Source organism: Procambarus clarkii, chromosome 35 (assembly GCF_040958095.1).
Source record: "Procambarus clarkii isolate CNS0578487 chromosome 35, FALCON_Pclarkii_2.0, whole genome shotgun sequence".
In the NCBI taxonomy this organism is placed as follows: Eukaryota; Metazoa; Arthropoda; class Malacostraca; order Decapoda; family Cambaridae; genus Procambarus; species Procambarus clarkii.
In genome coordinates, this window is record NC_091184.1 from 21324195 (window position 1) to 21350368 (window position 26174).

The 26174-nt window shown below is 38.9% G+C and overlaps 1 protein-coding gene across 1 annotated transcript; it reads right to left on the reverse strand.

Annotated features, from left to right (window-relative positions):
* Nucleotides 1-7738: 7738 nt before the first annotated feature.
* LOC123766462 (tigger transposable element-derived protein 7-like) lies at nt 7739-25661 on the reverse strand. Its single transcript, XM_069335975.1, has 2 exons — nt 23925-25661; nt 7739-7852 (listed from the first exon to the last, which is right to left on the reverse strand). The coding sequence occupies exons 1-2, from the start codon at nt 25659-25661 to the stop codon at nt 7739-7741; spliced, it is 1851 nt and encodes a 616-aa protein (XP_069192076.1).
* Nucleotides 25662-26174: the final 513 nt, after the last annotated feature.

Sequence of the window (26174 nt, forward strand, 5' to 3'; positions counted from 1 at the left end):
ACATGCCCCCGTGGTGAGTGAATAAACCCTCCACCTTTATTTCTCTTAAGAATCTTTTTTGAGAACTTATGTCATGGGGATTAGTGAGAGGGTGTTGCCTTTTTATTATTATTATTATTATTATTATTATTATTATTATTATTATTATTATTTATTATTATTCCATTCCAGGAGCGATTCAGAGGCAGGTAGGGGAGGAACATGACAAAGCACAGCGTGACAATAACCCCTTAGGTGGAGGGGAGGGGGGAGAGGAAGCGATGAGTGATGATGATGATGGTGATGATGGTGATAGGGGTGACATCTCTCAGCCGGGCCCTAGTGGTCTTAGACCCCCTGTCATCAATAGACTTAATGCCCTAAATAGTGATGAAAATTCCCCAGATGAGGAGGATGCTATAGACACTCCACACTTAATTAATAGGGTGGGGGCTCTGGGGAATCTCTTTACTAGGCTGGAATATTCCATCCCCACAGCCTTCGCCACAGACCCTATAGGACTCCTAAGCAACTTTAGGGACTATTACATATCTGAAATAGAGAATTACATGAATTCTCTTGGGGGACATGGCAATTTTACTTCATCATTAAAAATCCTCCTCGAGGTAAAGGTAACACTTTTGAAACAACGACTCACGGAAGATGATGACTTTAGAGAACACTTCATAACAACACCCGCTAGACTGGTAACTCTTGAGGATGTGGGTAATCTTATTGATAGCTGGGTGGCTTATATGATTACACGACTGGAAGATCTCCTTTCAGAAACAGAGGGGAGTGGTTTCATATTATATAATGTCGATTTCCTCAAAATCGTCATCTGTAATGCAAGTGTAAGGTCAGTTTTGGGGGATTATGTCCCTTATCCCCCATTTCTAAGGGGACGGCATGAGGTCTTCAACCCAAACCCGGCTGGTAACAATAAAACATGTATTATTCAGTGCATTGCTGCTTTTCTGGCGTCACAACAAGGGTGGAAGTGGAGACGTATAGGGAGACTTGTAGAGTCTCACTCTAGGGTTAGGAAAATGGTCAAATACGACAATTTATCCTTCCCTCTGTCTTGGGAGGATATCTCTAAATTGGAGAATAGAAATAAACTATCCATTTTTTTGTATTCAATACACAAACATACAGATGGCGTCTATCACGTCTCTCTTTGTCGTCGTGGTAGCAGACAGTACTCGATCATAGTTCCTTTATTGTTATTGGGGGAATCTCATGTGACCTTGATAAAAGACTTTGATAAGTTCCTTCGGAACTTTACTCGCAGCCACAAACGAAAGACAGTCTTCTGTAGAAACTGTCTCTCAGAATATCAAAATTCGTCTGAGCTAACAAATCACTCATCTTCCTGCGACATCACTCAGAAAATTATTTACCCTCAGCCTGGGGACACACTCCATTTTAAAAATACGGGGAAAGGTTATGCCCCTTCCCATGTGGGCTATTTTGATTTCGAGTGTGTCCTAAGCACTGAGGATTGTCTAGGTTCTGTTACAGCCATACATAGACCTATAGCATACAGCTATATAATTGTTGATAGGAACCACACTGTCGTTGATAAATTTACTTATTTTGGGGGGGACAGTGTTACTCATTTCATGCAGCGAGTTGCCACCAAATGGGAAATTATCAGATCTACCCTCCACCATTATGAAATAGACATGTCTCTTGAGGATATGATCCATTTTAGGAGACAGACTCACTGCCAGTTTTGTGAGCAGGTATTTACCCCCTCCAATTTCAAGGTTCAACATCATGATCACCTTAGGGAAAAGCTCAATTATATTGGAGCTCTATGTAATTACTGCAACCTCCGCCACAAGAATGCTCTGGAGAGTTTAGTTCTAATTGCCCATAATATGTCTTATGACATGGGCTTAATTTTGAGGGAGTTTACCATGGATTCAAATATTAAGAGCAATATCCTCATGAGACAGGGGACGAAATATCTTAAGGTGGAAATAGGGAAGCTTAAATTTCTTGATTCACTGGCTTTTATTACAGGTAGTCTTTCATCCCTAGCAAAGACCCACATTGATTCAGCCAGCCCCTTAACATTCACTCACTCAATGATAGAGGGTTTGCCCAAAAAGAGTCACCACCTACTCTTAAAGGGTAAGCAGTTTTTCCCTTATGAATATACCACAAAAATCAGCTGCTTTAATGACACATCACTCCCTCCTATTGAAATGTTCTACAGCTCCCTAAACAAATCAGGTATAACTTTGGACGAATATAGACATTCTAAATTAGTATGGGAGGCTACAGGGTGTAGGACATTAAAAGACTACCTCCTCATTTATTTGAGGTGTGATGTAGGATTACTGGCTGACATTTTTACACACCACAGGGCAATTCTAAATGATATATATTCTTTAGAATTGACACACTATTGCAGCCTCCCAGGGTACTCCTACGACTGCTTCCTGAAAAGTAGTAGAATATCGTTGGAGTTAAGTGCAGATGTGACGTTGCACAATCTCTTATCACAAAACATACGAGGGGGTTTTACAACTGCAGTTAGGAGTTATGTCAGAGCTAACAACCGCTATGTCAACCCATCTTTTAACCCCCAGGAGGATAGGTCTTCATTCTTACTTTATCTCGACTTTAACAGCCTCTATGGGAGTTGTATGACTAGGAAATTGCCCCATGGGGGACTAAGGAGACTATCATCTGATGAGATGAACTCCTTCATTAGCGGGGGGAAGATAATGACAGAACAGCCTTTCTCTTCTAACAAAGGGTACTGGCTCTTAATTGACACCAAACTTTTAAGACCCGAAATAGCTAGACTAACAGACGATCTGCCCCTTTGTTTACACCATAGGGGAATAAGTATGGAGGATATCTCACCATTTAGTAGGGGACTTCTGGAAACAAATAACATCACACACCTCCCCCCAAAAAACATCAAACTGGTTGGAGATCATCTCCCCAAAAAACATTATTTCATATCTCTTCACCTTTTACAACTATTTATTGAGATAGGACTTGAAGTGGAAACAATACATGCAATTTACGAGTTCCACCAGTCAGATTTTATGGCAGAATTTGTTAACACCAACGTTAACAATAGAAATGCCTCCAGCAGTAGTGATAGGAAAACACTCTTCAAATTACTGACGAACAGTGTTTTTGGTAAAACGCTACTGAATCCAGCTCGTTATGCCATTGACACCAAACTAGTGACTTCAGCTAGGGCCTTTTTACGAGAGGTGAAGAATCCCCGCTTTAAACGAATGGTGCATTTAGGCGACAATAAATTATTGTCTGTCAGTTCCAGACCATTCATTAAAATTACTCATCCTAATTACATTGGGTTCCAGATTCTTGAGCTAGCAAAATACAGCTTGTACCATTTTTGGTACAGGGTACTTAAGAACCACTATTCAGATAGGGTACAACTGGTGTATAGTGATACAGACAGTTTCATTTTCACCTTACTAGCTGAAGATGTCTTTAATGAGATGGGGAAAGAACCCCTTAGTTTGTGGATGGATACGAGTAATTTTCCTGAAACTCACCCCTTGTATGATCCTTCTAAAAAGGGTGTTTTAGGGCTGTTAAAGTCAGAGGTGTCAGATAAACACATCCTTGAAGTTGTGGCACTCAAGCCCAAAATGTATAGTGTGCTTTTGCTTGACAATAAAAATTCCATCACCGCTAAGGGTATTCCCCGAGCTGTGCAAAGATCTTTAACACATAACCACTTTAAAGAGACCCTTCACAGTAATGGTGTAGTAAATACTTTTAATTACTCTCAAATAAGAAACATAGGGGGGCAGATGGCAACCACATTCAATACTAAGAGGGGTTTAAGTGCATTTGATGATAAGCGCTTTTACCTAAATAAATACACTAGCCTAGCGTATGGTCACCCAGACATACCATCCGAGCCCCACCCCAACACCTCAGTCCAAGGAATGTCCACCGAGAGTGAAGGTGGTGACGTCATTGAACCACAAGGAGAGGAAGGACAACACCCCACCAGCGAGAGTGAACCCTATGACGTCAGCAGTCAGTCACCTGAGGGAGGCGCACTACATCCCATTCACTCTCTGGGAGATGATGAGTCATCGTCTTCGTCCCAGGAGGAGGAGGAGGAGGAGGGGGAGGAAGACCCCACAACGGACTTGTGGGCGAGAAGGAGAGGTCTTGTTAATAAATATTATGTGAGGGGAGATGACCTACAATACGACTATGTTTAACCCTATGTACTTTGATAATATAATCTATAAATCATCAGGATTATTTCTTTTTCTCCTTCTTTAAGTATAGAGGCTTAAAATATATCCAACTTAAAAACAACTAAGGGAGGCTGGTCCCTCTTACGGTACACTCAAGGTCATCAAGTATGAGGAGGGGTGGTGAGGGGGGGCCACCCCTACTGCGAGGATCCTGTTTTTACACCTGTCCCATAGAGGGAGGGGGGGGGGGGGGTTTGTAACTACAGCTCACCTGAGTGTTTATTATACAAATATACTGTCATACTTTTCTGTATAAATGAACATGAGCATGAACATAGCGACACATAATAGATACCTATCTTCACTATTTTACGATTGTTGCTGCCCCACACCTTGGGCGACCTAATATGGGGTGGCTCTAAGTGGCACCCCGCCTCTGATTTTCTTATCTGATTACCCTTCATAGGCAGCTACTTTACTGTAAATGAACATGATCATAGTGGCACATAATAGATACCTATCCTCATTGTTTTTTCGACTGCTACCACTCACACCTTGGGTGACCTAATATGGAGTGGCACTATGTGGCTCCCCGCTTCTGATTTTCTTATCTGATTACCCTACATAGCTGGCTCTATCTGGCTTCAAATAATCTACTAACACCTAGTCACAAACTAGATCTTCGCCATGGATTTATCTACCAGGTTTCCAGCATACAACGCAGATGAGCCAGAATTTTGGTTCATGCAGATGGAGGCTATTTTCGACCTTCACGAAGTTTCGACGATACCCAGCTACGATGGACTACAACATGGACTCTCACTGGACCTCTAGTGCTACTGTTTGCTGTGATGGAATACTGCCAACACCCTCGCCACAGCTATGATTTTCATCGCGTCCATCTCTGCAGTTTCATCTACTACGGCTTGCTGCTCCACGATCGTTACTCACTCATCTGACAGCCTCATCAATGATTACATCATGCTGGATCTACAGCTTGTCCTGCCGACTCTCCGTCGCTGCCAGGGCACTGCTTGTCCTACGCCCACGACAGCTGCTCTGTCATCAGATTCATCTACACGTTCACTGCATTTTGATACTCAGCCGACTCAAGCCCTTTGTGCAATACAGGACTTACAGCTTGCGTTTCCGACTCTTCGTCGCCTCCAGGACAATTCAGCTCTAGCAGTGATTACCTCGTTGTCCTAACTACGTGCCTGCATTACCTCCTAATGTCCTGGTGCCCGAGCCCATCCGCCCCGGATCTAAATGCTCCACCAGCGACCCAAGGACGCAACAATTATGCACATTCTTCTCTCCTGCTACACCGAGCTTGTCCACACACTGCCTACATCTTTTGGTACCAGACTACAATTTCCAGTCAACAATGTAGTACTCGGCGTGTACAGTCCTAATCAACCCAAGACGCTACAGCTTCGACACAGAGCAGACAGCAGACTACGACCGCATCGAGCCGCCACGCTCTCGCTCCCCGAGTTTAGACACTCACAAATCTCAATCGAGCCGCCACGCTCTCCCACATAGAGCTCCACGACTCCGGCCTCACTCAGCTCTCTGCTCTGCTCCAGGCTTCGTCTCAACGTCTGCGACACTGCTAAATCCAGAGACACATCCGCCGACTACGCAGTTCACTTTTCGACCCCAATTACCAGCCGCACCACAACCTGATCCTGCGACGACGGACGATCCTGTGCGACCTCCCACCCTACGACCCCAGTTAGATGACATCAGCGAAGAGGAGGAAGTTAACTTTGATGGTTATGTAACGCGAGCAGGGCGTACAATTCACCGACCAGCTAAGTTCCTTGATCAATTATTTTTCCTTTCATCCCCTGGGAGGGGGAGTTCTGTAGCGAGTAGATTATCCCAATAATATACTCGCTCCAAATATAGTGTTAATATTCCTGTCAACCTTTGGAGATGAATGAGGTGAGGCGTTGCCCAAGCAATATAAGCAGCGGTGTAGCGAACATTGGCTAGTCTACTTTCAAGTGTGGTCTAGAGCAGACACTTGCGAGATACTGTACCAACGCTCAGTGCGCTCAACTCACACCAACGTATCACCTGTGTACTTCTGTATATTCGACCAAATATATATATAGTATCTTAGTGTCTGTGTTTATTTGTCACCATACTTTACGTAACAATAGAACCGTTACAATAGAAATGATTTTAGTTGACAAATGTGGTCCCTAAAATTATTTGAAAATGTTGAAAATTCGTTGCATAATACGTTGTGTATTTTTTTCTCCTTTTCTGTTTAGGGTGTAATGGTGAAACTTGGACCAGTTGCAGCCCTTTCTATAACCATTTCATAAATAAATTTATAAGCAAATTGAACAATTTTTAATTTCACCTTGATATGCCCCCTTAAAGAGATGTTCAGTGAAGGAGACTTATTGTGTGGGAATACATTTAGTTGTACTTTAGTAGAGAAACATTTTTATTAGCATGGCAATGAAAATTGCAAGTTTATTTGGAGGAGAAGTTGATGGAACTTCGAGGGCAGAGGAGAAGTTAATGGATGGAACTTCAAGCCTGTTGAAGTGAGTGACGAACTCTGTGAAAGAGCAGAGCCCCCCCATAATGAAGAGTGAACCTCAGTCTGTGAAGAGGAGCAGTGAAGTGAAGTTTCACGTGCGTCTGTGGAATCAGAGGTGGAGCATCACTGGTGTTCGAGGAAAACTTCATTGTGTAGCAGTTTGGGACTGCTGTAGAATACCCTTGTAGACAATTCTGGGGAGAACCTAGAGATATACAGGGCAGTGAGCCTCTAAATGCAGAGCGGAGGTTCATGGTGACTACTTATAATGTATTAGAAGAGTGCTTGAATGTCATTGGCGTGCCAAACGCAGTGGAAGGTGAGAGACTGATCATGTTTTTGTTAAGGAATTTCTATGCAGATGTTTCTAGTATCTCAGCCACTGGCAGACCTTTATATACTTTTAGGACTGACCGTGTATAATTGGCGTTTCTAGTGTTACAGCTATTGGCTGATTTTTATATATATATTAGGGGTGATTGTATAGTATTTTTACGACAATAGTTAACCCCACTTGGTGAGGGGTTGAAGCTGGGCAACCACTTGGTATAGATGGCTGGTAAAGCCAGGGTATGGTATTGGATTACTACCAAGTTGTAGTAACTTGCAGTATCTAATGTTAATATTTTCATCTCATTTATGTAGTGTACTGTACATGTTCTTTGTTTATTAAATGTCTATAGTTAACAGGAGTTTGCCCTTGTCCGGGTGAGGTTTCCCCAGAAAGCAGAGAAGAGAGAGAGGGAAAGGATTTTAGTTGCGGACACGGTAGTAGAGAATACTAATTTGGAAAAGGGGGATTGAGGAGATCATTCCAAACAAGGAGAGAGTGAGGAATCACAGCGGCTCAAGTAGGGTGTGTGCACAGAACAACGAGGCCAGTGTTGGAGCAGCATCCCGCTAGATATGAAGCGCTGAACCTCTCTCCAAGATCAAGAGGCGTACAGGGTGATTTCCTGAGAAAACTACAAGCAGCTCTCTAGAGTTCATTGTTGGTCGACCGGTGGTAGCGAGATTGAGGCTGCCGAGATCGGTTGTCTGTTCCGGCAGAGAGTGGTTGGGGGACGTTGTCTTCTTGTACACTAGGAACAGTCTGGTGCAGTAACCAGAAATCATTGGAGGTTTAAGCTCCATAAGCCGCAACACCCTCTGGAGGTCCAGGATACAGGACACTATGTATTGATTATTATTGTTTTATAGAAGAGTGATAAGGTGTTGAGCCGGCTGGCTAGGCGAAATTCTTTTGAATCTTCACCCTCCCACCCTTCCCCCTATGCCTGTGAGTCGAGATTTAGTATTGCCAAATCGAGTAGATTGGAATTTTCTGTTGGTATCTTTTGTATCATATTATATTCTTCATTGTGTGCTTATATGCTTATACATAATAATAAATAAATAATTTATTATTCAGGTAAGGTACATACATACAAGGTAAGATACAAAGTTGATGAATTTATAAATAGGGCTAGTACATACAATGCCTAAAACCACTATTACGCAAAGCGTTTCGGGCAGGAAAAACATTAAAGACTAAAACTTAATACTAATTGAGTTTAAAGTATAAAACGTGTTGAGAGCAAATAAAAATAAAAATAAGAAAAGGGGGGAACATGGCTGAAAAAGCAGCACAAATACAATTAGGTCGACAAACAGCGTTGTTTAAAAAAACAGACAAGGGTTGACAATAGAGGGGTAAGGTAGGTTACAGGGAATTTATTAAGTAGTGCTTCGTTTTTATCTTAAACTGGTTGAGAGAGGTACAGACTTTACCATGATTGGGAAGGTCATTCCACATTCTGGGTCCCTTGATTTGTAGAGCATTTCTAGTTTGATTAAGTCGTACTCTAGGAATATCAAAACTGTATTTGTTTCTGGTGTGTTGCTCATGGGTTCTGTTACAACCTTCAATGAAGCTTTTGAGGTCAGGATTGGCATTACAGTTCAGCGTTTTAAATATGTATAATACACATGAGAGAATGTGCAGTGACTTAATATCGAGCATATTCAGAGATTTGAGTAGGGGTACCGAGTGATGTCTGGGGCTAGAGTTGGATATTGTCCTAATAGCAGCTATGTGTTGAGTAATTAGAGGACGTAAATGATTTTGGGTAGTAGAACCCCAAGCACAAATACCATAGTTGAGATATGAATAGATGAGGGAGTAATAGAGAGTCACCAGGGAAGGGCGGGGTACATAATATCTGATCTTAGAAAGAATGCCAACAGTTTTTGAAACTTTTTTTGTTATATTTAGAATGTGTTCCTGGAAATTCAGCTTGTGGTCAATGAGAACGCCAAGGAATTTGCCATCTAATTTGTTACAAATTTGGGTATTGTTTATTCTGAGATTTATTTGATTAGAGGATTTAATGCCAAACAGAATATAGAAAGTTTTGTCAATGTTAAGGGTGAGTTTGTTGGCAGGTAGCTAAAGATGGACTTTATTTAGCTCAGTATTTACTGTGGCATTTAGAGCAAGGGGTCAGGACTGGAGTAAATGAAGGTTGTGACATCAGCAAATAGAATTGGTTTGAGGTGTTGGGAGGCATTTGGAAGGTCATTAATGTAGATGAGAAAGAGGAGAGGGCCAAGTATGCTGACCTGAGGAACACCGATGTTGATGGGTAGGGTGGGAGAAATTGAATTATTTACAGAAACATACTGGAGCCTGTCAGTAAGGTAATATTTGAGGTAATGCAGGGAGTGTCCTCTGACTCCATAATGATGTAATTTAAGAAGAAGGTTTTGGTGGTGGACAGTGTCAAAAGCCTTACACAGATCCACAAATAACCCAACGGGGAACTCATTTTTATCAAGAGCTGCATGAATCAAGTTAATCATACTAATAAGTGCATCGTTAGTGCTTTTTTGGGGTCTGAAGCCATATTGACAGGAGCTAAGTATATTGTGTTTGGCTAGATAAGAATAAAGCTGCTTGTAGATTAGTTTTTTATTTTTTTGTAGATTTTTGACAAGTTAGGCAGGATTGATATGGGTCTGTAGTTGTTAACATCTGTGAGATCACCACATTTGTGGACAGGAGTTACTCTCGCTTTTTTTTAGAATATCTGGAAAGGTTTGGAGTCCAAGTGACTTGTTGAAGAGCAAAGCAATAGCAGGGGCTAAAGATCTGGAGGCTTTTTTGTAAATTAAAGTTGGTATCTCCTCAAGGACACTAGACTTGGTTTTAAGGGAAAGGATTATTTCATTAACGTCAGTGGAATTAGTAGGCTTTAGGTACAGAGACTGTGGATATTTACCTGTAAGATAGTCCTTAACATCAGTACTGGAAGATGGAATATCATTTGCAAGGGATGACCCAATGGAAGAGAAGAACCTATTGAACTCAATAGCAGAATCAGAGGCTGAAAGCTGACCATGGTTATTGGACAGGAGTGTTGGTTTGTTATTTAAAATTTTCTTAGATCCCAATATTTGTGAAATTGTGCTCCAAGTTTTTTTAATGTTGCTCTTTATTTGGGTAAATTTATCTTCGTAGTATTTAGTTTTGGCTCGTCTAATTATCTTAGATAGCAATAACGAGTAATTCTTTGAGAATTCTTTGGAGACGGTTCCTAACCTATACTTCTTTTTAATATTCCTATATATAGGTTCTATATATTCCTAATATATAGATCCTATATATTTAATATATAGGTTCCAAACCTATACCATTTAATATTGTGAGTTTTGCATTGTGATGAGCAGTACATCTGTTTATGCTCAAGGATCTAGTGAATTGTAATTTTAGTTATATGGGTAAAAATGTTTGAAAGAGAACTAGACGGTTATGTTGCGGTGTTGGCATCAGTGCTTGCTGCACCTCCGCCCGTTGCGCCCACGTCACTGGACTGAAGATTTTGGTTGAGGACGGACAATAGTTGGTCCGAATCCAGGTGTCTGTACATTTATTGGACTACGGACCCTGTATTCAGATTGATATAAACAGAGAGAACTGTCTGGTGATGGATCAGGACTAATACGGTTGTTCCCTTTTTTTGGAGCTTTGTGGAACCAATGATAGGTGACTTTACTTTGTGTAAGCAGTTTCCTGACTGTGCAGAGATTGGCCTGTCTTTCATTGGATGTAGAGTGGTGGGTAGCTGAGGACTTTACCATGAATCTAACTGTCATTATTGAGACTTGACGTCTCCCCCATTTAATTGCATATGTGTCACCTGCATACTTTATTCATATTCGTAGATTATAGAATGAACTAGTAAACCATTGTGTTAGGTTTGAACCCTAGGTGTCTTTTTAGGTCAACCTAAAAAGACACCTAGAGAGAGAGTCAGTACTCCGATTTACACATGAAAATAGTGAAAATAACAGTCTGCCATTCCTGGATGTACTAATAACAAAAACAGGAACCTCTTTAAGCACCAACGTATATACCAAGCCCACCAACATAGGATTATGCCTGAACGGTAGAAGTGAGTGCCCCCAAAGATACAAAGCCAGTGTTCTCAATGCTTATATTCGTCGAGCGCTTACCCACTGCTCTGAATGGAGCAACGTGAGTAGAGAGTTTGAAAGAGTAACTCAGGTATTGGTGAACAACGGATATAGCAACGCGGAAATAAACGCTGCTATAAGAAGACACTTGGACCGTTGGTATAATTCAGAACCTAGAACAGAAACCACAACACCCCCAATAAAATTATATTACAAATCAACCATGCACAGTGAACATATAAAAGAGGAAAGAATAATGAAAGAAATAATCCGTAAAGGAGTAAAAAGCACTACTCCTAACCAAAACATAAACCTGATAATATTCTACAAAACCAAGAAGACTTCCGAACTCCTTATCAAAAACAGCCCGAATCCGACGGAGAACCCTCTACAGCAGTCAAGCGTTGTATACATGTACACTTGCCCCCACGAAGGATGTAACCTTCAATGTAAGTACATAGGTATGACGTCGACCAAGCTGACGAGGCGTTTGACATGCCATCTTCAATCTGGTGCCCCTAGGAATCACATGAGACAAGCCCATGACATTACTCTAACAAGAGAAATGTTGAACAAGAATACTTGCATAATAGACAAAACCCAAGATTCAAGAAGATTACAAATTCTTGAGGCAATTCACATAAGAATAGAGCGACCTACCATGAACACCCAAATCACGGAACTATTTACTCTACCCACCATGAGAGTAAGGACAAGACAAGAACATATCGATGCCAACACAGAAGACAATGTCCAACATAACAGGCCAATTACACTGGATTAATCTTTGTGTTTAGATAGGAGATGCCTCGTATGGGCCAATAAGCCTTCTGCAGCCTCTATGTTTCACCTCACATTTATCCCTTATGTATCCCCCCATGTTTTCACCTTCATTGTATTATCACCTGACCTAATGCGGGTATAAAATCAACTAGTATTGTAAGATCTGTTCACTTGAGAATGAACCATGGAGGTTTGAAACGTCGTGCAAATTATACAAATAAGTGTAATACACTCTATAGTAAATCACTTCTTTTCTTCACCTTAAAAGTACGAAAATGAGTTTTGGAGAACTCCTATTTCAATTAAGCCCTGATGCTAAGAAAATAGTTAGAGGGATAGAAGCCCTAAACCAGAAAATAATAAATACAGAATATGCGGTCATATTCAATGAAATATATATATATATATATATATATATATATATATATATATATATATATATATATATATATATATATATATATATATATATATATATATTATTAAATATGACCGAAAAAGTAAGATTAATAATTCTAACACGAATTTTCTCAATCTTTCGTACATTTCTTTTCACTGTTGGAGGTAAATCAAAAATCAATTCTCCAAAATTCATTTTTATTTCTAGTCTGACGCGACACGAGCGCGTTTCGTAAAACTTATTACATTTTCAAAGACCTTAGTTCACAAATACACAACTGAATAGAACTTACGCATCTCCGATTTTATATCTACATTTGAGTGAGGTGGAAGGGGTGATGTGGCATTAACACAAGACAGAACAAGAGGTGGCATTAATAGGGTATTAATATCATCAACACAAGACAGAACAAGAGGTGGTATTAATAGGGTATTAATTTCATCAACACAAGACAGAACACGAAACAATGGATATTGAATAGAAGTGTTTGTAGAAAGCCTATTGGTCCATATTTCTTGATGCTTCTATGTTGGAGCGGAGTCTTGAGGTGGGTAGAATATAGTTGTGCAATAATTGGCTGTTTACAAACAGCCAATTATTGACCTCATACATAATGAAATGGGTAGCTTTATCATTTCATAAGAAAAAAATTTGACAAAATATATTAATTCAGGAAAACTTGGCTTATCAGGCAAATCGGGCCTTGCATAGTAGGCCGAGAAGTGCGTTCTGGCTACTAGGTACGACATATATATATATATATATATATATATATATGTATATATGTGTGTATATCACGAAAATAAACACGTGATTAAGAATGTGACAATGTCAGACCATGGAGGAAAAATTAAACAGGAATTTCCTTAAGTACTTTCGTATATTAAATACATCTTCAGAAGGTCCAAGGACCTTCTGAAGGGAAGGACCTTCTGAAGATGTATTTAATATACGAAAGTACTTAAGGAAATTCCTGTTTCATTTTTCCTCCGTGGTCTGACATTGTCATATGTATGTATGTATATATATATATATATATATATATATATATATATATATATATATATATATATATATATATATATATATATATATATATATATATATATATATTTATATATCAAGGTTAAGAAAAGAATTGAATATCTGAAGATTGTATTACACTTATTATAAAATCGCACGACGTTTCGAACCTACATGGTTCATTCTCAAGTGATGTTACAGTACAGAGCATTATATTTTAAATTAGTAGCGGGTCAGGTGAATACAAATGTATCGAACAATGGGGTCAGGTGTAAACAAAGGGTGTACATTGGGTAGACATAAAGAAGAAAAGAAGCTAATGATAAGAAGGTTAAACAAGGTACATATATGTCGTACCTAGTAGCCAGAACGCACTTCTCAGCCTAATATGCATGGCCCGATTTGCCTAATAAGCCTAGTTTTCATGAATTAATTGTTTTTCGACTACCTAACCTACCTAACCTAACCTAACTTTTTCGGCCACCTAACCTAACCTAACCTATAAAGATAGGTTAGGTAGGGTTGGTTAGGTTCGGTCATATATCTACGTTAATTTTAACTCCAATAAAAAAAAATGACCTCATGCATAATGAAATGGGTAGCTTCATCATTTCATAAGAAAAAAATTAGAGAAAATATATTAATTCAGGAAAACTTGGCTTATTAGGCAAATCGGGCCTTGCATAGTAGGCTGAGAAGTGCGTTCTGGCTACTAGGTACGACATATATAAATATATATATATATATATATATATATATATATATATATATATATATATATATATATATATATATATATTTATATATATATATAAAACTCACACCCCAGAACTGACTCGAACCCAGGATAAGTTAGGTTAAGTTAGGTAAGATAGGCAAGGTAAGGTAAGTTAAGTTAGGATAGGTAAAGTTAGGTTAAGCAGGATAAGTTAGGTAATGTAGGTAAGTTAGGTTAAGCAGGATAAGTTAGGTTAGGTTAGGTAAGATAGGTAAGGTAAGTTATGTTAGGATAGGTAAAGTTAGGTTATGCAGGTTAAGTTAGGTAAGATAGGTAAAGGTAAGGTAAGTTAGGATAGGTAAAGTTAGGTTATGCAGGTTAAGTTAGGTAATGTAGGTAAGTTAGGTTAAGCAGGATAAGTTAGGTTAGGTTAGGTAAGTTAGGTAAGATAGGTAAGGTAAGTTTTGTTAGGATAGGTAAAGTTAGGTTTAGGAACGTTACGTTAACTAAGTAACATTGGGTGGAGAGGATAGGTTACGTAGGTTTGAACAGTGTAGTTCAGAGAAACAGTTTTAGGGTAAAGTGACTAAGAAAATATATTTTAACAGAAGTGCAGGTTTGGTATGAAAAGCTGAACTAGTTACATTTTGGAGAGAAATTTTATGACTGAAGATGTCTTAAAGAATAACATGATGGAAGAAGGAGAGTTTCTTTGATGAACGAAGGTGTCTTAGAGAACAACTTTTTGGAGAACGAAGGTGAATTAGAGATAACTTTGATGACTCTGAGAATAACTTTGATCAACGAAGATGGATTGGAAAGTTTCTCTAATGAACGAAGGTGACTTAGAGATTAACTTTTATGATTTAGAGAACATCTTTGATGTCTTAGAGAACAACACTGATGTCTTAGAGAACAACTTTGATGACTCTGAGAATAACTTTTATGTCTTACATAATAACTTTAGATGTCTCTAAAAATAACTTTGACGAAAGATGATGTCCTAGATTAACTTTGATGTCTCTTGGAATAACTTTGAGAACAAGTTTGATGAACAAAGATGTTTTGGAAAGTTTCTCTGAGAATACCTTTGATGACTCTAAGATTATCTTTGATGACTTCGAGAACAAGTTTGATGACTGAGATTAATTTTAACGTCTCTTGGAATATCTTTGGTGACTCTGAGAAAATCGTTGATGACTTTGAGAATGACGTCTGAGAACATGAGTAGTATTTTGAATGCGTCTTTGATGTATTGAAGAGTAACTTTGATGTCTCGAAGATATCTTACAGAACAATTTTGATGACTTTGAGAATGACTTCTGAGAACCTGAGTAGTATTTTGAATGCGTCTTTGATGTAATGAAGAGTAACTTTGATGTCTTGAAGATATCTTGCAGATCTTCTTTGATGACCGAGATTAACTTTTGTTGTTTTAGAGAATAACTTTTGATTGCTCTGAGAATAACTTTTGATATCTCTGAGAATAAGTTTGATAAACGAAGATATCATACAGAGCAACTTTGATGTTTCGAAGAATAACTTTGATATCCCGAAGAGTGCCTTTGGTGTGTTTGAGAGTGTCTTTGATGCCTCGAGAGGTGTCTTTGAAGTCTTAAAGGATGTCTTTGGTGTCTCAAAGGATGTCTTTGAGTGCAACTTTGGTGTCTTTGAGTAAGTCCTTGATGTATTGAAGAGTGTCTTTGATTTCTCGAAGAGTAACTTTGGTGACACTGAGAGTGTCTTTGTTGTCTCGAAGAGAACCTTTGACTATTTTTCTTACTTAACGACATATATTTTTTTACGAAAGTGCTGAAAAAAGTTACATTTGACTATTTTAGCTGAGGAAAGACATGAAAAATATGATGACAGTGACTATTTAGTGCTCCACAAAGTATAAATGTCAGTTAAAAACAGCGATGATAGATATCTTTGGCTATTTTTTCTTACTTGACGACATATAATTTTAGTTACGAAAGCGTTGAAAGAAGTTTCCTTGACTATTTTTTTAGCGAAGTGAAAGGTTATTTTAGTTGAGAACTGTGTTGAACGAGGCTAATTCTGACTATTTTTAGTTGATTGAATAATAAGTTTAGTTGAGAAATGACGAAAGTGACTATGTTTTAGTTGATTGGCGAAAGATTTTTAGTTAAGGAACGTTAAATAACATGTAAGGGAATGAACACATGGAACACATGGGGAACACAGAAAACTTGTAAGAAAAAGTTGATGAATAGAGTGAACATGCAGGGAATATGAACTTATAGAGAATATGAAGACATGATAAGGAACATAGGGAATACAAAGAATGAACACTGAACATGTGAAGAACAAGCTAAGAACATTGAGAACATTAATATTGAGTATAAAAGTTATACAGAGAACATATGATGTACATGAAAACATGACAAAGAACATAGTGAACATACGGGGAAAATGGTAGAATTTTTTTTAACTGATTATGCTGTGAATATTTGTAGAACATGGAGTGAACACAGAAAACATGGAAAAAATGTGAAGAACACAGCTGAATATAGAGAAAATATGCAAATATAGTATGATTATTGAAGGTTTGGATACGTTAGGGATGAGAAGGTAAGGGAGGGAAAGGGTAAGGTGAGATTTTGACCGTGTGATTATAGCTTACTTGGGTAAACAAAAAGGTATTGAAGGTAAGGTGTTATATGACAGTGTGAATATTACAGACCTGAGTACACCAAGGGTATTAAAGGAAATTATGTTTACTTTGATAGACTGGAGAGAGGCTTGATCTGAAATAATTTGATGAACATTGAGCTAAGTGAAGAACATGAGTTGGAAATCGGTAACTGAACTGGCTTTTATTTACTATGTCTGAAAATGTAGTTGGGTGTTTAAATCCCAGGGGGATTTGGACTGATAGGAATGAATTTACAGGAGTGAACTTGGACAGAGGACAAGAGCTAGAGTTTGGTAACTGTCCCAATCTTATTTACTGTGTCTGAAATACAGAGGGTAAAAATTTAAGGGAAATTGATGGGTTATTTACAAAGATACGAGAGAACTAAGGTGGGGACGAGAGCTGGAGCTCAGTAACTGACTTGATCTTATTTACTACGACTGAAATATGACTGTTTAAAACTTCAGGGGGATTGGACTGCTAGTAGCGAAAATGTGGTCTCTGTCGAATTTGAGTCTTCAATTGGACTTTGATTAATTTTGATCAAGAACTGGACTCTGATGAATTTTGCTCTCAAAGGTGACTCTGGCGAATTTTTGGTATAAACTGGACTCTGACGAAAATTGGGTATAAAACGGACTCTTGTCAAATTTTCACAGATTACAGGACTCTGACGAATTTTGCTAGAAAACTGGACTCTGATGAATTTCTGTTGATAATTGGACTCTGATCATTTTTGGCCTTTACTGGACTCTGACCAAATTTCGGTATAAAATGGACTCTGATGAAAAATGGGTTGAAAATGGACTCTGACGAATTTTGCTCACGAAGTGGACTCTGACAAATTTTGGTAGATTACAGGACTCTGACGAATTTCTGTTGTTAACTGGACTCTGTTAATTTTCTGGCTAAAACTTGACTCTGATTATTTCAGGCATAAACTGGACTCTGAAGAATTTTGCTAACAAAGTGGACTCTGACGAATTTTGAGCTTAAACTATTTTCTGACTTAAATGCTTATAAAACAAAATGTAATGGCTAAGATGTCTGTTTCCTTAACAAATTGTCTAACACAGTATTCGCTGAAAATAGTCTTTTTACAAAATTTGGTCATAAACATATAAATAAACTTCTATGATTATTTGAAACTCTGAAATATTTTCTTAAAACTGAACTCTGAAAAATTTGAGTTTCTCCCATATGAACTTTAACAAACTTGTTTGAACTTATTTTCATCATAAGAACTTTTAACAAACTTCTAAAATCTCGGTAATTATTTTTTCTCATAAAGAAATCCTTACTTCCAAATCTGTGACTGCCCAAATTTACCTAAAAAAACCCTGACTCACAAACACGAATTTCTAAATTTACCTGAAAACCCTGTGCTACAGACACGAATTTCCGATGTTGAAAACAGGCAAAATATGTCCATAGATTTTAACTGGAAATGCTGGCTCTTAAACTGGAATTTGAATTTGTCCCATAAGAACTTTAACAAACTTGTATGAACTTATTTTCAGCATAAGAACTTTTAACAAACTTCTAAAGTCTCGGAAATTATTTTTCTCATAATAATTCCCTAATTCCAAATCTGTGACTCCCCAAATTCGCCTGAAACCCCCGAAGAGCCACAGGTGATATTTATAAATTTACCTGAAAACCCTGAAGATCCACACTTGATATTTCCCCCCCCCCCTCAAAAAAAAAATCCCCTGTGGCTCTTCCCCCCTACTACTGCCCATTTGTAATACTAACAGGTTTTGGGGCCTTGTTTTATTTGTTTCCCTTTGCCAAGGACCGCGCTCTGTTCCAGTGCCCGTGACACCACGCTCTGATCCGGAGCCATCGACACCGCGCTCTGCTCAGACGTCCCTGACTCCGCGCTCTGCTCAGGCGTCCCTGACTCCGCGCTCTGCTCAGGCGTCCCCTGAGCAGATATGTATTGATAGGTTAGGAAGGGTAGGGTAGGTTCGGTCATATATCTATGTTACTTTTAACTCAAAGTTTAAAAATTTAGCTCATACATAATGAAATGAATAGATTTATCATTTCAAAAGAAAAAATTGAAAAATATTGAAATTCAGGAAAACTTGGCTACTATGCAAGGCCCGATTTGCCTAATAAGCCACCAAGTTTTCATGAATTAATTGTTTTTCGACTACCTAACCTACCTAACCTAACCTAACTTTTTCGGCTACCTAACCTAACCTAACCTATAAAGATAGGTTAGTTTAGGTTAGGTAGAGTTGGTTAGGTTTTGTCATATATCTACGTTAATTTTAACTCCAATAAAGAAAAATTGACCTCATACATAATGAAGTGGGTAGCTTTATCATTTCATAAGAAAAAAAATTGAGAAAATACTTTAATTCAGGAAAACTTGGCTTATTAGGCAAATCGGGCCTTGCATAGTAGGCTGAGAAGTGCGTTCTGGCTACTAGGTACGACATATATATATATATATATATATATATATATATATATATATATATATATATATATATATATATATATATATATATATATATATTAGTATATTTTGGTAGCAGTCTTTCCTGTAGACATATATTATTATATATGACCGAAAAAGTAAGATTAATAATTCTAACACGAATTTTCTCAATCTTTCGTACATTTCTTTTCACTGTTGGAGGTAATTCAAAAATCAATTCTCCAAAATTCATTTTTATTTCTAGTCTGACACGACACTTGAGCGCGTTTCGTAAAACTTATTACATTTTCAAAGACTTTAGTTAACACATACACAACTGAATAGAACTTACACATCTCCGAATTTGTTTATATCTACATTTGAGTGAGGTGGATGGGGTGAGGTGGCATTAATAGGGTATTAATTTCATCAACACAAGACAGAACAAGAGGTGGCATTAATAGGGTATTAATTTCATCAACACAAGACAGAACACGAAACAATGGGTATTGAAATGGAAGTTATTGTAGAAAGCATATTGGTCCATATTTCTTGATGCTTCTATATTGGAGCGGAGTCTTGAGGTGGGTAGAATATAGTTGTGCATTAATTGGCTGTTGATTGCTGGTGTTGACTTCTTAATGTGTAGTGCCTCGCAAACGTCAAGCCGCCTGCTATCGCTGTATCTATCGATGATTTCTGTGTTGTTTACTAGGATTTCTCTGGCGATGGTTTGGTTGTGGGAAGAGATTATATGTTCCTTAATGGAGCTCTGTTGTTTATGCATCGTTAAACGCCTAGAAAGAGTTGTTGTTGTCTTGCCTATGTACTGGGTTTTTTGGAGCTTACAGTCCCCAAGTGGGCATTTGAAGGCATAGACGATGTTGGTCTCTTTTAAAGCGTTCTGCTTTGTGTCTGGAGAGTTTCTCATGAGTAGGCTGGCCGTTTTTCTGGTTTTATAGTAAATCGTCAGTTGTATCCTCTGATTTTTGTCTGTAGGGATAACGAGAATTCCCTCGTTATCATCTGTGTCTTCTTTAACTCTCTCTGCAGCGTTCTCATCTGTGTCTCTCTGCCACTACACACCACAACACCAGCTCCACCACAACACCACTTCCACCAGAACTCCACCACTACCACAACACCAGCACCACCACAATACCAGCACCACCACAACACCAGCACCACCACAACACCAGCACCACCACAACACCAGCACCACCTCAACACCAGCACCACCTCAACACCAGCACCACCTCAACACCAGCACAACACCACCACAACACCATCACCACCACAGCACCACCACAACACCAGCACCACCACAACACCACTACCACCACCAAGTTGTAGGGATAACTTTCATTCTGTAAAGAATGAAATCAAAGACAACAAAACGCAACTACTTCATGCTACAAACGAGTGGAGAAATAGCAACATCGACGAAAGTATCCGTTCTCGCATTGAACAACACCTTTACATCCTCACAGACCGACATCACCTCAGCACTGAAACAAGGATTATCAAGAAACTTACAACATTATATGGAGGACCTATGGCAATTCCACGACCAAAAGATGGCTTCCTGAACCTTGCAGGAATTAACCTCACTGAGGACCAAGTCACTCTCCTAAATCTGGGCATAAACTGTCACGTTATGTCCAGACCGAGTGAGATGGCCCGGAAAGTAGAGTTGGAAATTCTGTTGGACGATATATTCGACCTCGAGACACAAAAGAAGGTCACTACCAAAGATACCTTACAAGCAGAACTTATTGCAGAAGGAGGAAAGAATCGAGGCAATTACAGAAGCACCATACTGTCCCCCGAGCTTAAAGCGGCAGCTAAAAGCCTTCGTGAGAACAAGGAGATAGTTGTCAGGAGAGGTGACAAGTCGCCAATATACGTCATTCTTAAAAAAGACGAATATCTGGCGAAAATGAACCTCATACTCTCTGACCAAACTAAATTCCAAAGGGTAACGAAAGACACTACAGCCGAATTAAAAGCAAAGGTCAACAAACTGATCGAAACTGTGAACGCCAAGAAATCCGGACTCCACCTGCCAAAGATTATTGGGGAATATAAACCTGGATATGCGTATGGAAATGTCAAGACACACAAGTCTGGAAACCCACTTCGGCCAATCATTAGCCAGATACCCACACCCACGTACAGACTGGCGAAGCGACTCAACGGCCTGCTGACTCCTTATGTCCCTTGCGCCTTCAGCCTGAAGTCTCCAAAGGAATTTGTTGACTTACTGCGGGGCACACGGGCCACAGGGATAAGAGCCTCGTTGGACGTAGAATCGCTGTTTACCAACGTACCTGTGGACGAGACAATCGGGATGATAGCCGACAGAGTGTATCGTGATCCAGCCTGTACTAGTCTTGACATTCCCGAGAATATTCTAAGGAAACTACTCCAAGCTTGTACTAAAGAGGCACCCTTCTTGAGCCCGGATGGGCATATGTATAAGCAAGTAGATGGGGTCGCCATGGGTTCTCCCCTAGGTGTCCTGTTTGCAAACTTCTACATGGGTACCATCGAACAAAAAGTCTTAGTCGACATGAACTTGAAACCGGCCATATACTGCAGGTATGTTGATGACATTTTTACACAGGTACCTGATGTCAGACATCTGCAGGAGCTGAAGGAGGCATTTGAGCAGAGTTCCGTGCTGCGTTTCACTTACGAGATGGAAAAGGATGGGAAGCTGCCCTTTCTAGATGTAACAGTCATGGAAAAGAGCGGAGGTTTCCACACTGCAGTCTACACTAAGGAAACGAACATAGGAATGTGCCTAAATGCCAACAGCGACTGCCCAGACAGGTACAAGAGGAGTGTTGTTAACGCATATATCGACCGTGCTCTAAGCCACAGCTCAGAATGGAAGCAAGTCGACGAAGAACTCTGTAGGGTAAGGCAGGTCCTTGTCAACAATGGCTTCTCCAATGGTTTCGTCGAAGACATCATAAGAAGGAAAGTGAAACGCCATACAACCTCTGAAGAGACAACTAACACAACATCTATACCCCCTATTAGACTATTTTACAGGAACTTCTTTTCCACAGCTCATAAAACAGAGGAAAGGGTCCTGAAAGATATTGTTAATAGAAACGTTATCCCTACAGACAAAAATCAGAGGATACAACTGACGATTTACTATAAAACCAGAAAAACGGCCAGCCTACTCATGAGAAACTCTCCAGACACAAAGCAGAACGCTTTAAAAGAGACCAACGTCGTCTATGCCTTCAAATGCCCACTTGGGGACTGTAAGCTCCAAAAAACCCAGTATATAGGCAAGACAACAACATCTCTTTCTAGGCGTTTAACGATGCATAAACAACAGGGCTCCATTAAGGAACATATAATCTCTTCCCACAACCAAACCATCGCCAGAGAAATCCTAGTAAACAACACAGAAATCATCGATAGATACAGCGATAGCAGGCGGCTTGACGTTTGTGAGGCACTACACATTAAGAAGTCAACACCAGCAATCAACAGCCAATTAATGCACGACTATATTCTACCCACCTCAAGACTCCGCTCCAATATAGAAGCATCAAGAAATATGGACCAATAGGCTTTCTACAATCACTTCCATTTCAATACCCATTGTTTCGTGTTCTGTCTTGTGTTGATGAAATTAATACCCTATTAATGCCACCTTTTGTTCTGTCTTGTGTTGATGAAATTAATACCCTATTAATGCCACCTCACCCCATCCACCTCACTCAAATGTAGATATAAACAAAATCGGAGATGCGTAAGTTCTATTCAGTTGTGTATTTGTAAACTAAAGTCTTTGAAAATGTAATAAGTTTTACGAAACGTGCTCGTGTCGCGTCAGACTAGAAATAAAAATGAATTTTGGAGAATTGATTTTTGAATTACCTCCAACAGTGAAAAGAAATGTACGAAAGATTGAGAAAATTCGTGTTAGAATTATTAATCTTACTTTTTCGGTCATATTTAATAATATATGTCTACAGGAAAGACTGCTCCCAAAATATACTAATATATATATATATATATATATATATATATATATATATATATATATATATATATATATATATATATATATATATATATATATATATATATATATACATATATATATATATATATATATATATATATATATATATATATACAGTACAACCTCGATTCAACGTACTATATGGGACCACCCCCAGTTCGTTGGAGCGTTGGATTCGTTACAAGAGGTGACCTTTAAGAGGCGTTTGCGTCAGTGTCTTTTTTTTTTCTTGTACACAATAAAAATGCATTGTATCATATTACTTACTGTACCTATATTTTACTACTCTACTAAAAATACTGTAATTCATGTATTTACCTTATTGTTGGAGTTATGTCCATCTTGAAGTGTTGTGAAGTTGTGAATGCTCTACAGTAAATAGGTACTGCAGTGCATTAAGCCGTTAGCACTGTATTATTAAAAGTTGTTTTGCTGTATGTTGAGTACTACAATACAGTTATTGAAAACTATTGTACATTAGAATTATTGCAACTTTAATTTTAACACTATGTACACACTTAAATTTAACACCTATTCTAATTGTTCACTTCACACACGATGTTTTTAGATGTTTGCATCAGCTTTGCTGGTGCTCGCTGCTGCTATGTTGGCTTCAGCTGCTTTTGTGCTGGTGCTGGGTACGGCTGTGCTGGTGCTGGGTACGGCTGTGCTGGTGCTGGGTACGGCTGTGCTGATTGATTTGCTGCTAGTTCGTGAAAAATATTGACTCATTTTCATTTGTTTCCTTCTTTGTGTCATGTCCTTGAGACAAATATCTTTCATCGTCCTTAGGTGTTGATAAAAGCCTGGTAGCTCTGGATTGTCAGTTTGTGAAACAATATCAAGGAGTTTTTCAACATGGAACAATGCGTTAGCACACGTAGCAGATTGTAAACTGCTATCATTCTCATCCTCATCTTCCTTTCCGTCGTCGTCAACAGTGCCAGTAACATTTTGTATAATCTCATCATCTGTTAAATGACCAATGGGTTGATCGACTGCATCAATATCTAACCACTCCTCCACATCGTTCAGCGTCAACTCCGTCTCACCAGCGGCACGCAGTTCTTGATAAATATCATTTGAAAATCCTTCAAAATCCATTTCTTCCTCAGTCACTTCATCAGCATGATCAAGCAACAGGAGTTTTTTCCAACAATTTCTTAATGTTGACTCTTGAACTTCATCCCAAACTTTAGCCCAGTTGTAAATACCTTCCTTAATTGAGTATTTTTGGTAACGTTCCAGTGTTGCTTGACCTCGCGAATCGGTTCCTTGTCTTTTGTCTTCATCTGACTCAAACACCACCATGATTTCTTTATTCATTTCTCGTTTGTAGAGCCTTTTCATTGCATATATAACACCCATATCCATTGGCTGGATCAGAGAGGTGGTATTGGGAGGCAAGGCCATACATTTGATGCGTCCATCATGTGACGTTAATTTGTCGAGCCCTACATGAGCTGGGGCATTGTCAACCAAGAGTAATGCCTTGACATCATTCTGTCTCACTCCACACTTCTTTATCTGAAAATCTCTAACTTCTTTGCAAAAATGTTTTTTGAACCAGTCTACAAAAATATCTCCAGTAAACCAAGCTGTTTTAGAGCTGTAGTAGACCACAGGTAGCTTGTTCATTAAATTTTTCAAAGCACGTGGGTTTTTTGACTTCCCCACAATGGCGGACTTTGTTCTGTGACTTCCGTCTGCATTTGCACACAGCATGGCAGAAACTTTTTCTTTGTTTACCTTACGGCCAGGAACACTCTCATCTAGCCTAGATGCCAAAGTGTTGTTCTGCAAGCATTTCCAATTAAAGCCTGTTTCATCGGCATTGTATACCTGAAAACGCCTTAGATCATTTGTTATTATGTAATCATTTAATTTACGCTTAAATGGCTCGACTGAATCCGTATCTGCACTTAATGATTCTCCACAAACTTTCCTGTTCTTAATATTATGTCTATTCTTAAATCTTTGCAACCATCCTTCACTTGCTCGAAAATCTGGAATGTTCATCTTTTGTGCAAATTTATCGGCTGCTGTCTTAATGGCGTCGCCGCCAAGTGGCATCCCCACAGAGCGCTCCTGGTTAAACCATTTATACACAGCTTCATCCAAATTCGTATTTGCAGAACCTTTTATTGTTTTCCTTTTATTTAATGCACCACTATCACTCGAAGCAAGAAACTTCCTAATATTATCTTTCTGTCTCTTGATATCACACACCGTACTTTTCCCGACATTAAATTCTGCTGCCAGCCTAGTAACAGAGTAGCCACGTTCATGTTTCTCTATCATGTCTAATTTCTGCTCAATGGATAAAAAACTTCTCTTCCTCTTTGCAGATACAGCACGATTAGCAAGCCCTTGAGACATCTTGTTGTATATTAATAAAGCTGTAGTCAAAAAAATGGTAAATTCCACGATTATTATTTCACTGGCGGACAAACACGTCACTTGCACGCAGACAAATGTATTGGCACTGGGTGCCTACTGTATAAACGCAGACTAGGTCTATAAACCCTCCAGTAGGCTGGTGTTTAAGCCAGATCCAGTAACATAAATTTATCTCAAATATTGGATTTACATCATATTATATATTTTTAGGTTATATATTTAGATTAGTGACATTATTAGGATAATAAGAGATATAAAAAACTTATTTTAGAACTGATTTATTAATTTTAATATTTCGAAGCCGTAGTCACTGAACTGTGGCGACGAAATGAAACGAGAAACGCATGGTGCTGTGTGTATAGGGACTAGACCCGTCCACTCGCTCACGCTGGAGTTGTTCCAATAACAAATAATTTCTCAAATAGCACCCCCTCCCCGCTCAGCTCGTTGTCGCCGTCTGGGGGCTTAGTGGGCGGCTGCCGGAGTGTGATG

What these genes read in the sequence shown, in the direction of transcription:
- LOC123766462 (XM_069335975.1), bottom strand. Translation starts at nt 25,661, where the DNA reads ATGTCTCAAGGGCTTGCTAATCGTGCTGTATCTGCAAAGAGGAAGAGA. An exon ending in TACCCAGCACCAGCACAGCC is followed by an intron (nt 7,853 to 23,924) that starts GTACCCAGCACC and finishes TTACTGCACCAG; the next exon opens with ACTGTTCCTAGTGTACAAGA.